Source organism: Haplochromis burtoni, unplaced genomic scaffold, assembly GCF_018398535.1.
Source record: "Haplochromis burtoni strain Fernald_Lab_line unplaced genomic scaffold, NCSU_Asbu1 Contig_3, whole genome shotgun sequence".
NCBI classification, from domain to species: Eukaryota; Metazoa; Chordata; class Actinopteri; order Cichliformes; family Cichlidae; genus Haplochromis; species Haplochromis burtoni.
The window spans coordinates 4,655,058-4,667,963 of record NW_024582364.1 but is presented as its reverse complement, the minus strand read 5'-3'; the positions used below and the strand labels follow the sequence as shown (position 1 = coordinate 4,667,963).

The 12,906-nt window shown below is 41.3% G+C and overlaps 3 protein-coding genes across 8 annotated transcripts in view; 2 read left to right on the top strand and 1 right to left on the bottom strand.

The window, feature by feature from the left end:
* iba57 (iron-sulfur cluster assembly factor IBA57) overlaps window positions 1-1,866 on the top strand; it is a 3,834-nt gene extending 1,968 nt beyond the window's left edge. Inside the window, exon 3 of the mRNA XM_005912572.3 lies at window positions 1,181-1,866. Within this exon, the coding sequence (XP_005912634.1) occupies window positions 1,181-1,572 (392 nt within the window). The 3' untranslated portion in view covers window positions 1,573-1,866. The remainder of the gene's footprint in view (window positions 1-1,180) is intronic.
* A 71-nt stretch (window positions 1,867-1,937) lies between these two features.
* Window positions 1,938-5,427, bottom strand: jmjd4 (jumonji domain containing 4). The gene is made up of 6 exons (XM_005912571.3): window positions 5,175-5,427; window positions 4,925-5,090; window positions 4,714-4,839; window positions 4,355-4,622; window positions 2,491-2,637; window positions 1,938-2,402 (listed from the first exon to the last, which is right to left on the bottom strand). Exons 1-6 carry the CDS (start codon window positions 5,425-5,427, stop codon window positions 2,067-2,069), a joined length of 1,296 nt encoding a protein of 431 aa, XP_005912633.1. The 3' UTR covers window positions 1,938-2,066.
* Window positions 5,428-5,430: 3 nt separating this feature from the next.
* snap47 (synaptosome associated protein 47) lies at window positions 5,431-12,486 on the top strand. 6 transcript variants are annotated; one of them, XM_042219921.1, is made up of 6 exons: window positions 5,888-6,142; window positions 6,264-6,789; window positions 6,909-7,417; window positions 7,722-7,846; window positions 10,677-10,860; window positions 10,903-12,486. In XM_042219921.1, exons 2-5 carry the CDS (start codon window positions 6,293-6,295, stop codon window positions 10,821-10,823), a joined length of 1,278 nt encoding a protein of 425 aa, XP_042075855.1. In that variant the 5' UTR covers window positions 5,888-6,142; window positions 6,264-6,292; the 3' UTR covers window positions 10,824-10,860; window positions 10,903-12,486. The 6 variants fall into 6 exon arrangements, with proteins under 6 accessions (XP_042075844.1, XP_042075861.1, XP_042075855.1 ...); XM_042219910.1 differs by lacking the exons at window positions 5,888-6,142; window positions 10,677-10,860; window positions 10,903-12,486 and adding exons at window positions 5,431-5,542; window positions 8,199-10,664; XM_042219927.1 differs by lacking the exon at window positions 10,903-12,486 and having other exon boundaries at window positions 5,883-6,142; window positions 7,718-7,846; window positions 10,677-10,812.
* Window positions 12,487-12,906: the final 420 nt, after the last annotated feature.

The window sequence follows — 12,906 nt, the reverse complement described above, 5'->3', positions numbered from 1 at the left end:
TTTTTTTTTTTTTTTTTTTTTTTTGGGGGGGGTGTTTTTATAACAGTGGGAGGACAGGTTGCTTTTAATACAATATGCTCTATTATCTTTAGCCAGATAAGGACAAAAATAAGATTTACCCGTATGGGCAGCACGGTGGCATGGTGATTGGCCTCACAGCAAGAACCTCCTGAGTTAAATTCCACCACCTGGCCAGGGCCTTTCTGTGTGGAGTTTTGTTCTCCCCGTGTTTGCCTGGGTTCTCTCTGGGTACTCCAGCTTCCTCCCACAGTCCAAAGACATGCAGTTAGTGGGTTTAGTTTAATTGGCCATTCTAAATTGCCCATGAGTGTTAATAGTTGTGTCTCTCTGTGTTAGGCTTGCGACAGACCTGCCATGTGTAGCAAACTGTTTTATTGGATATGCTATTATACCCTATTTATAGTGTTTATTGTATCGATTGATATGCTTTTATATCTTTTTTATACCATTTTTATTGTTTTGTTTGATATGCTTTTATTCCCATGTGAAGCACTTTGAAAAAACTTCCTGTTTTAAGAAGCGCTATATAAAGACATTTTACTTACTTAGTTATTGCCTCTCGCCCTACCGTAGCTGGGATAGGCTCCAGGAAAAAAAAACCTGCTAGCTAGATCCTGAGATGAAGATAAATTCATGCAGTGTGTGATTTTGTTGTGAGGTCATAGGGTGTTGTATTGAAAAAAATATCGCGCAGCTCTCTCCATGCACTTTCATATGATATGTTATACTCTATGGGGTTTTTTATTTCCAATTTCTTTTCTAGGTCAACTTTGACCTTGGGCTATGAGAAATGAAGGTCGAGGTCAAATGCTTAGCCAACCTCAGTGTCCCCCAAGACCTGGATTATTGTTGCGAAGTTTGACAATGATCTATAAAAAAATTGTGGGTAATATGAAGTTTTTGCTGATTTTTAGTTTTGGTGTGACCTTTACTGTATTCTCACCAAAGTTAAAATCGGCTCGAGGTGGCATTGGAATCTACCATCACACAAAATTTAAACATGATATCTTGAAAGCTGTGGATGCTAGACTGCTAACAAAGAGACAGACAAGCACAGACAAAAGGAGGAGGGGGTGGTTCTGAGAAGCATTTATTTGTCTGAAAAAGTACTCTTATTTTATGACGCATGTTTGTGTTCTTTGCTGTTTTTGTTGTCTAGGTCTACCTGAGGGAGTCAAAGACCTTCCTCCTGGGGTTGCATTACCACTAGAGTCCAATCTTGTCTACATGCAGGGTATCAGCTTTAGCAAGGGCTGTTACATTGGCCAGGAACTCACAGCCAGGACTCATCACACTGGTGTGATTCGAAAACGCCTGATGCCAGTACGCTTGTCATCTCCAGTGGAACACCTCGAGGAAGGAACGGCACTGTTAACCCAGTCAGGCAAGCCAGCTGGGAAGCACAGAGCAGGGACAGGAGAACTGGGCCTAAGTCTGATCCGCATGGCGCACGCCAAAGAGGTGTTGACGCTCAGATCTTCTGACGACACTACAGTGACACTCGAAGCCTCCGTGCCAGACTGGTGGCCTGAAGATGCGAAATGTAACTGAAGGGAATGTTTTAAAGCTCCCTAAAAATGACATGCATCACATCTGACAGACTTCTCATGGACATAACCCTCAAGTACAGTATGTTACACTGTCATTGCTTAACAGCTGTGTGGCACTGGTCCATGTTTGGGTATTTTTTATTTTATTTTTTTGCAATAAAGCCCAAGTTTGTGTGTTTTTGATTTTTTGCTTAAGTATTATTTACCACTGAACTATCATAGATTTATCACAGCTCTGTTCATACTGGACACAAATAGTGTTGGTGATTATTCAATAAATATTTAAAAGAGAAAACTCAGATATTTAATGTGTTTAATCTGTCAGTGCAAAAACAAATGCAAGACATTCACAAACAATATTTGAGATTCCAGTTCAACTCAACCCAAAGATGCAGTAACAGATGTATCATCCTTTTTTTTTTTTGCACTTTTGCAAACGGGCACTTTTCATTCAAGCTATTTCCAGTCGATAACAATGGTGAGAGGCCGAACACATTACTCCTGATAAAGGAGATGCTGCCCTCTTGTGGACTGTATGGTGTCACGAATTTGCTGTAACATTGTTTCTGGCTGCAGAGTCAATGTTGAGTGATCAAGTCGCTTAAAGTCTTCATTGCACAGGAGGCATTCGATTATATGAGCTACTCTTTGTAGGTCAAAGGCCGCGTGGTAAGGTCCCAACGTGGTGAGAATCTCTGAGAGATGACGTGAGTAATCGGAGGAATCCCCAGAAGAGCAAGCGTTAAGGAAAGCCATTCTGTTGTTGGCAATGATTTTCAAAAATGAGGCAAATTCTCCATAATTGATACCGGAGCAAGCCTTCATAATTACCTAAAATGAAACGCACCAAGCAATTGCTATTATGATCAGAGCAGAAGCACATTTAAATGACATGACTGAAAAGTTCCATGCATTGTACCTGGCAGTGCTGATGCCACGAGTCCATCGTGTTTCTCCACTCATTTATCTCTTTTTGAACAGATGACAGTTCAGTCTGAAGAAACTGCCACATGATGTCAATGTTGCAGCCATTTAGCCAGTTATGATTAATAGAGATGGTGTCCTCCTGTATGAAACAGAATGTTTTAATATGTCAAACTGGTGATAAATAAAACGCAGTGTTATACAACTTAGAGTAACTGCGATGTCATCATTTCCTGCAAAAAGCCATATTTCTACCAAAAAATATACACAAGGTTTAAATTTATGAAAGATATGTTGACTGGAGGAGATAAACCAGAGCTGCTGTATTGAAACATGAGTGTGTCTGTAAATGTGTGTAATGTTAAACAAAACATGAATTTTGTTTAAAACCTAATTTGAAAAAACATTATTAGGGCTCTTGTCATCTAGTACGTAGTAAGTAATCCAGTCCATTAGACTATTAGGGTATGTTCACACTGCACGCGAAAGCGCATCAAATCTGACTTTTTGACCCTATGCGACCCATATCCGATCATGGTATGACTGTGTGAACAGCACAAATCCAATATTTTCGTATGTGGTACTGAATCCAATACATATCTGATGTTTTAGAAAGCGACTGCTGTTTGAATGGTCATGTCGCATTAAATCCGTCTTTTACGTCACTGACACAAGACAGACACCAATTGTCAGCGCCAGAGAAGCGCCCAAGAACGCTTCCTGGCAAATCCAGTGAAACTGTTGGGAAGACAACGTTGGACAAACGTGAACATTTTATTTGTACTGCATTATCTGCAGATTCTGACAGCAATCTGCAACTATCCTTTGAAGCACCGCTCCTCTCTAAAATAGCAATAAGGATAATTATTAGGCCATATGCAAATAACAAAATAACTTCATAACTTAAAGCAAAATTGGGAAACGTAAAGTCCGAAACAAGTCTTTATATTAAGGGCCATCAGTCAAACAATACTGTTTGGTCTGGGTCTGAACAGAGCGCGTTGTGTGTGACGTTTTCTTTTGCGCACACGGGCCGCTTTGAGGGTTCTTAGCTCAAAGGAGTAGCCAGGCATGGTGTTCTGTTGCTGTAGCCCTGTCTGACATGTTTTAAGTTCAGAAGTGCTATTCTTGCAAAACTTGTTTCTAACGAGTGTGTGGCGGAGGTGTGGTCCGGGGCACGGCTGCAGGGGAGGAGTGGTGCAGTGAGCTCGACGGGGCGGTGCTGGTAAGAACAGCTGATGGCGATTTTGGACTGATGGTGGTTTTCCTTCCCTTTATATATAGTGAGGCGGAGAGGAGTGGAGGAGAGCGAAGGGAAAAGAGACACACATCAGCTGGAATCGAGAGCTGTCAGTCTGTGCGTCATATTGTCTGCTGTGTTAACATCAATAAATGTGGTCCTTGGCAATACGGATCTGCGTGTGTGTGTGCTTGGGCCTGGTATACTCCACAGAGTGGTTAATTGAATTGCTGCTACCTCATCGAGAACTGTCGCTCACTGGATATTTTCTGTTTTTCAGAGCATTCTCTGTAAGCTGGGAAAAGTTTCTAAAATACTAAGACCAGCCGGTATGGCACAAACAATCACATTCAAAGCCACTTAAATGGCCTTTTTCCCTAATTCTGATACTCAATATGAACTTCAGCAGGTCATTTTGACCATGTCTACATGCCTTAATGCACTGAGTTAGATAATTGTGTTAACAAGCAGCTGAACACGTGTACCTAACATTGTGGCTGGTGTTTACATTCAGTCTAACAGAACACTTCTCATAGTAAGAAATGCAACTTGTCTTTTATAATACTTGGCAGACCATTTTCCTCTAGATCACCAGTAGATATCCCTCTACAGCTCTTACCAGGTTATAAACTTGATGATGCCAACCACTAGGGACAAAAATGATTTCTCCTGCCTCCTGAATGATTTCAAGAGGTTGGCAGGCTTCTTCAGCGTGTGGAAAAAGGCCTCTGTCTCGAAGTTCAGCTGACGTAACATCATAAGGGAGGTTGCCGTGAGTGTCTCGTAAAAACTCCTCCTGACCTGGAGGATACAGGAGCCACTTCTTCCTGCCACAGATGTTTGCAGACCAACTGTATGAACGGAACACATCAGAGTGGAATGGTGTCCTGGTAACAAGGAAGTGCACTGGGTCAGATCATGAAACATTTTATATAAGCTTATGTTTTGTTTTGTTTTTTTGAAATAATGTTTTCATACCATGACCCTTTAGGTCCCATGTAGACAAATCGGTAGTCATCCACTTCGAGGGTGTCCCAGTATTCATTGAGCCAGTCAGAAGTAAAGAACACTGGTGTGGTGTAAACATTATGTTCTGGAAAGTCCCTGTGGAGAAATTTACAAAGGATAGTTACACATTTTTCATACAATGGTGTAAACATTTTTCTTTGGATTAATATTACTGTGATACCTTGACATGTGCCAGTCTTTAAGATAGAGGCATCCTTTGGGTGATGAGTGTCCATTCAAGATGTATTCCCTCCAGTAGTGTATAAATTCTTTAAAAGGCATGACTTGTTTGGGGTTGGCATTGTACTCCTTCGCATTGCAGTTTGCAACAGGGACTGGAGTCTCATCTGTGATTGAAACAGTAACAGTTATTAAGAATTATTACAGATTATCTTTGCAGACATTTACACAGTAATGCATGTTTGTTTTACCAAACTCTTGCAGCAATTTCTGGAAATTAGGTTTCCCATCCTCAGTCACCCACTGTTTCCTACACTTCCACTCCTCTGTGAATCTCCTTGAAAACATACAAGGGTGATTGGGGAGCAGATATTTCTTGAAAAACTTGGAATAGCTAAGCTCCTTGTCAATGTAATCTACAAAATGCGAAGACCAAAACTGTTCATATGACTGCCTTGGTATTTTGACCAGGCTGCTGCAGTTACGGTACGCCTCCCTGTCCATGATGGTAAACAAGCCCTCGGCTAGCTATTTAGCAAGCTCAGCTGTCAGGGTTTGGACAGCGGGGGAACTGTGAGGGGGAAAAGCTAACTGGAAGATTAACTCGCCATTACACCGCGTACGTATTCTCACGTTTCTGCCACATTTGAAAATCTGGTTAAGCTAGAAAAAGATACTAAGCTAAGAAAAACGCAATTTTCCACTATGACAAGCCGCTACACATTAGCGCATGTTGGGACTCCTGAACGACGCACATATAAAACCGTTGCTATTTATATTTTGTCACGTCACATACATATATATATTTAATACATTTATATTAACGTTATGTTTTTCGTATCGCTTGGAAAGCGCCGAAACCGCCGCCGCTTTCATTATTTTTCGCCAGACATTTTCGCAATAGTGCTTCTTTTTTTTGACAGCAAGTTTTTTTCCCCCAAGTCGGACGGTAAATACGGCCGTGCTCGAGCGTGACGTCACTTCCGCAACAAACAGCCGAGTTACTGAGAGGACTACGAGGTAACGTAATGCCCAGCCCGGTGTTGACGATTAATGTGGTGTCGGTTTAACTGCACCGAGAGGACATAAAACACGTTAAAAGGGTTATAACATTATAATGACGCACGCGTAATGCGGTCAGCTGGCTAGAGAGCTGAAGCTGCCAGTGTGAACGCCTCGACTGAGCTCATCTTGCTGTCTGGATTACACTCAAAAGAAAGTATGTTCTTCATCACGACTCGCAGATCACTCAGTACAAAGTGCTTCTGATGTAATTTCATCTTAACCTGCAGCAGTACCTATGTGCATGTTAAACTGATACCTATTTGTCCCCCTGACAGGTGAATCTGTCTTATCTCCTTCCATCACAATGAGCCGGGACGTTCCCATCCACAGCTGGCCAGGCTCCTATTACATCAACAGTGAGAAACGGTGGGAAAACGGAACCCTCTCTCTCACCAGAACCACGGTGTGCTTCGTCTCCAACCAGAGCAAGGAGAGTCTTGCAAGCTTCCGTCTCTCGAGGATCGTGGAGATCAAGATGGAGTCATCTAGTTTCATCTTCAGCACTCTCACAGTACTTGAAGAAGGCAACGTGAAACATTGGTTTGGTTCCCTTAAGCCCAACAGGGTGGTGGTTTATAATGTGTTAGAGCATTTCTGGAGAGAGCGGCTTCTCTCTCCCAGCTCAGAAGCCCAGCGGGCTGAGGCTCAGCCTTCGAAGGGAAGAGAGCTGATCAGCCTGGTGGCAGGGGCCCAGAAAAGATTGGAGGACACTGGCAGAGTCCTTGGCCATCAGGGAGAGCAGTTTGACAATATGATGCAGGGCCTGGAGAAGATTGACTCTGACTTGGGCGTGGCTGACAAGTATCTTAAGATATTTTTAGTTATTGAAGTTTTGCACATGTCTTGTTTATATTGCTTGGCTAACTATAACAAGGCCTAATTTATGACTAACATCAGTTCCACCTGCCTCTGTATTACAGACTTCTGTCAGAACTGGAGTCTCCTTCCTGGTGGCCTTTTGGTAAACTCCCCTGGAAGACCCAGCAAGATGCAAAGGCCGATGATGCTGCGAGAGCTGCAGCTACTGCTTCTTCTTCAGCAGCCAGGGGCTCCAGCAGAAATAAGTTAATCACAAGCATCCCAGCAGTGCTGTCCAAAGGTGGAGAATCGGACTTGAAGCCAGGATGTTTGTCGGTGCTAGTGTCCTCGCTGGAGGTGCGAAACACAAACTGCCAGCTCCTTCACAGATTTGAGCGAAATGAAATTGATGAAATCAGGGTGCACAGCCCCTATGAGATTACCGTCAGGCAGCGTTTCATCGGGAAGCCAGACATATGTTACAGGCTCCTGTCCGCCAAGATGCCAGAGGCTTTGTCCGTGTTAGAGATGCAGTACAAAAAGAAGATAGAGTTCACAAGCGAATACACAGATTTTAAGACAACTCCAGTTTCATCGCCATGTGACACAGAAGGGAAAAGCTGGACTGAAGGTAAGGAACACATCAAAAAATAAATAAAGACACTCTTATTCCACAGTGGTTTCCATGCCTAGTATAGATTTGACCACTAAGTGGCAGTAAAGGTCTGCGTTTCCACCTCTGTGTATTTATAAGTGTGCAGCCACATGTAAAAACATTTCATCATGGTTATTGGTGTCTCCTTGACAGAAATGTATTTTGATGAGTCACTTCACCCTGATTGCCTCAGTTGCTGTACTCTGAGTTTACTGTCTGGTTTCCTCATAAACAACATATGTACTCTGCACTTTTTCACCATCTCCACCCATGGAGTCAGGTTTACTGCAGACGTGCCAAGAGACAGAGCTCCCACTGGAGGTCCCCGCTGGAGAGCTGTCCCAGTTGCAGGTGCATGTCTTCCAGCCATCTGTCAGTCAGGCTGAGGCCCAGGAACTCAAACAGGTGAGAAAAGCTGGACTCCCAAATTTATGACTACACTACCGTGGCCTTAAAATGTTTCATATTTGTATTCACAAGACAAGTAACGCAAATGAAAAGCCATGTGTGCTCCGGGAACAGATTGATTCAAATAGGGGTAGCTGCTATTGTAAATAATCCCAGAGTCTCAGCAACACGTATTTTGATGTTTCCAGTCCAAACCACAATTCACCATAATGATTTTTTTTTATTTTTCATCCTGTATGTTTAAAATGTTATTTGGTGAGACCACAAACCAATGTCCATCCTGGTTTTAAGAGAGGAAAAGAAACACGGTTAGTTATTTGGTCAGAACCTACAATGTCTTTCCATTCAGAACCTCACAGCGCTGAATGCTGTTACAGACACGGTCTGTGGTGGCAAGACCTACACAGTGACGCAAATTCAGACCCGTGATTTGGGCAAGTTTTATTTTTTTATTTTTTATAATGTGTGTGTGAATCACTATTACAGGTTGCTTAGACTAGGATTTTTCATGTAAAACTTTCAGAAAGTTGCTCTTTGTTTTATCATATAATGTTTAAATGATCAAAGTTAATGAGTGACTTCAGTCTACAAGGCTCTACTATATGTAAAGGAAAAAAACTATATTAACATTTACAAGTGAGAAGAAACCAAGCAAATACAGTTAATAATGGTGCAAATGTGCCAGTATTGAAATATGTAGCAGACAAAGATGGCTTTGCATTACACATTAACACATAAACATATTAACTCAAAGTTTTTCATGACATCATTACCGCCCTCAACTCCTCAAATCAAAACTGAAGCAACAACATACAAATGTCTTGTCAACAGCAGCAGTTGACAAGACAACTGCTGTTTGTCTTATCCATAGACAAATACTGTGTTGGGGTTAACAAATAGCTTCATGCTGTAGCTCAGGAGGTAGAGTAGGTCATCTACTAATCTAAAGGTTGGCTGTTTGGTCACTTTGCCAAAGTATCTTTGGGCAAGACCCTAAGTTGCTCTCGGATGCATTTATTGGAGTGTGAATTTTATAGATAGAGGGATAGAAAAAAGTGCTTATATGAATGTGTTTGAATGGGTGAATGAGGCAAGTTGTATAAAGCGCTTTGAGTGCTCCAGTAGAGTAAAGCAACACTATATAAGAACCAGTCCATTTAAGATTTGCTTGCAGCCTTATAGTAGTATATAAAATAATATCTCTGAGGACCTAACAACATTCTTGGCAAGAACTAATGTACACAGGGAAAACCTGCAACCTCCACACAGAAAGGCCCCAGCGAGCCAGTGGAATGAAACCCAGGAATTTTTTTTTCTTACTGTGAGGCAACAGTGCTAACCACTGCTCTGCATGTTCGGTCAATTGGTGATTCTTAAATGTACGTAGAGGTGAATATGAGCGTGAACGGTTGTCTCGCTCTGCAGTAAACTGCCGACCTGACCTCTCACCCCATGACAGATAGGCTCCAGCCCCCTCCTCTGCCTCCAACTTTCTTCATGATAAGCAGAAGAAGATTGATGGATGGATAATAATATAAAAAAGAAACAAGCACACCATAGCAATAATAGCACCAGGCCAATCACTGGCTAGCCTATTGTGCTTTAAATGGCATGTTATCTGCGGCTGATAATGGGTTACATTTCAAAGCGTGCCAGTTTTGCCTTAATGCTATGCTTTTGTACACACCCTGCTCTTACTGTAATCCATGTCAAGATTAGAATCACTGTGGGCCAACTGGTACTGATAACTTGTGCTCAGTTTCATGTCCTGCCCTAAGTGCCGTGCCAAATAGTCTTTTTGGTGTCAGCATTTGTATGTTTTATTATTGTTTGTGGTTGGAAATTCCCACTTGCTAAAAATATGCTGTAAGAATATGAAATTGAGTGTGCTGCTAATGCACAGTCCCAAAGTTACCGCACCTAATACACAAGACACTCAGACTTTTTTTTGCTAATATATTTTTTCTTTTAGCTCTAGCCTAAATGTTTGATTTGAAGGGTTTCTACATGACTTAAGTCCCCTAGCCATTATATAAACAGCGGCAAGAAGTGTTCATTTTTACTGTTTTTCTATGACACACCGAAGCTCTTGTGAATGTTAACTGCAAGGTGTGATTCAGTCATGTCCTCTCAGTTTAAATTGTAAAGTCACAGACCTGAGTGAATGAATATCGTTGTTCCTTGGTGTGTATTGACATATTATCTGTTTTTCAAACTGCTAACTCGAGCTGTTTTTGTGCTCAGCTGAAATGTCCACATAAACCAGCCAGAGAACATAATGACATAATGTCAGTGGAGTGTGTGTGTGCGTGCGTGCGTGCGTGCGTGCGTGTGTGAGGCAGATCATGTAGCATAAAATACTACCAGTTAAGTAACCATAGTGGTAGGGTTTGAGGTGAGTGTTTATTAGGCTTTGCTTGGCACATCACAATATATTAAAACTGTTCCATCAACTACAGCATATGTAGTTGCTGGATCATGGTCATGTAGTTGTGATATCCCTTAAAGTCACTGAAAGTGAGGGAAAAAACCCAGTATGATATCACTGATCCCAAGAATCAAGCCAAGACTTCCCCCTCTGTGTGTCATCAAGTTTCATCTGCAAAATGAATAACAGCTATTATTGTGGTGAATTCCATTGTTCCTTTCTGATCAGCGCACAATTAACAGCAAGCCTTTCTAACGCTTAAATCAGATGGTTTAAGCGTTAGAAAGGACCAATGTCTATGTCTCTCCATATGTGGTGTTGTTTTAATGTGCCTTACTTCTTATTAACACAAAACGTTGTGTCTTTTTATTGTGCTGTGGTGTGTGGGTGTGCTTTCAGATGCTCATGCAGCTAAAGAACCTTGCCTTGGAGGCTGAAACTGAGCTGGAACGCCAGGATGAAGCCCTGGATGTCCTGACGAGCTCCACAGACCGGGCCACCATGCACATAGAGAAGCACACCTGTCGCATGAAAAGACTCCTGTAGTCCTGACGCTTAAGGAGATGCACATAGGCTCAGTGTCCTGAGAAAAACACCGTACACCTTTTTACTGTTCACATGCAGTTTGAGAACCATGAAAAACGCACATCAACAAGGACTTGTGTGTAGTCTCAAAATTAATTTAGTTGCATTTGATGGCCACCAATTCTTGGGAAGTACAGCAATGGCCACTTAAAACAAGACATCTTTAAAGTTTTCACTTTGGTATTAAAAAGAACACAATTGTTTGTTTTAGAGAAAGAAGATAACATGTGGCCGTGCACATTTCTACATGAGAAAACTTGAACTCTTTGCTAAATTGCATCTTATCAATTCTAAATTTGCCCTTCTCTGTTGGAAATGGTCAAAACATTTAATTGGCCATAGCACGAGTAAATGCTCTCCCTGTGAATGCATATTTTTCAGCTGTGGCCTTTGCATTTGGCTTTAATTCTCTCAGCTGCGCAACATTTTGAAAGGCAGATGTCCTCTGAATACTGGCAAATAGGTGTTAGTATATAAGCCTAATCGGCACATGACAGAAAAAAAATGTAGCCAGTTAACCCCAATTTAAAATATTACCAGTGGGAACCCAATGATGGAGCCCATCGATTTTAATGCCCCCAGTGATTCATACTGATCAGTCGTGTCACCTGAGTGGGAGCTGGCAGGAATCTCAAGTGCACGTCGTGCGCTCCCTGTGAAGTTGGCAGGTGAAAAATAAGCAGATGATTTCAGGGTAGACAGGCAGCAGTATACACCCTCCACATCTGCAGTACAGAACAAGACATCCCGAAATGAAAAGAGAATATATTGTACATTCATTCTGCAGTAACTCATTTAAAACAAGCTGCATGTTGGGTCTCTCTTTGATAATCGACTGCCATTATTTCCTTTTATAACCGTCTCTGTCTTTCTCAGGTTCTGTGTATCACATATCCCTTTTAGTGTTGCATGTCCCAATAATGCTGCTTTGCATAACATCGAGGGAAAATCTTCCATCAATATCAATATATTGCTGAAAAATGTAAATTTGCAACAAGTTCTTGGACCTTTAAACAGAAAACACTACCGATCCACATGTATTGTATATACCTCTATTCTCCTCTAAGCCTGTATTATCTGTAAATGATACATACAATGTAATTCTGTAATGTTATAACAGTCTGTTGTCGCTGTGAATGTGTAATTAGACACTAGGTTAATTTAAATATATGTCTAGTTTAAAAATCTTATCAATGTTTACTTTTTCCTGTGATAATTACCGTGACAACGAATGAAACTAAACCGCTCATTCTAAATACAAGGGAAGACCGTCTGCACTATACTACCATTATAAGCAATGAATGAATTCCTTTCACCATTCAAGGTCTGGAAAGCATATAATGTAAATAAAACTGAAGTTAAACAAGTAGTTTGTTTGTTCTTTTTTGAAACTGCTGCTTACAGTTGCCGTAATCTGTGTCATTGTGCTTGTCAAAGGTGTGTGCTTCAATGATACGATCACACACTGCAGTCTCCCTTTGCAGGCCTCTTAGCGTCTTTGAGTCTTTTGTTTTGGTTCACCCTCAGTACTTTTGTCAGCAGTGCAGGGTGACATTACTTTGACAAGCAGCTTGTTACAGCATGTTCTTGTTACACTCATTACCTCAAATAACACCCCCTTGAACTAAGTGTAATGTATACTGTCCAGACTAAGATGTGTACTGTAGTACTGTATATTATTCCGTTCACTCTTTAACGGGTCTGGTTTCATTTTTATCATTTTTCTCCACCACACAACTACCAACATGCTTGTTAGTTGCACTCGGGGTGACAGCATTAGCTATAGTGCTGTGCAAATGTCTTGGGTTACCCTTTTTTTTTTTAGGGAAATAGGAACTGAAGACTGGCTGCCTTTTGTTCCATTCACTCTCAAGATGATCTCACACTGCTTCAATGATGTTGATGTCCAAGCTCTGGGGAGTATTAGGGCCACGTTTAAATATAATATTGTGTAATAAAATTCAGATTCATTCACATTTATTAAAAATAATATATATATATATATATATATATATATGTAAGATTAACTAACCAACCGGACATA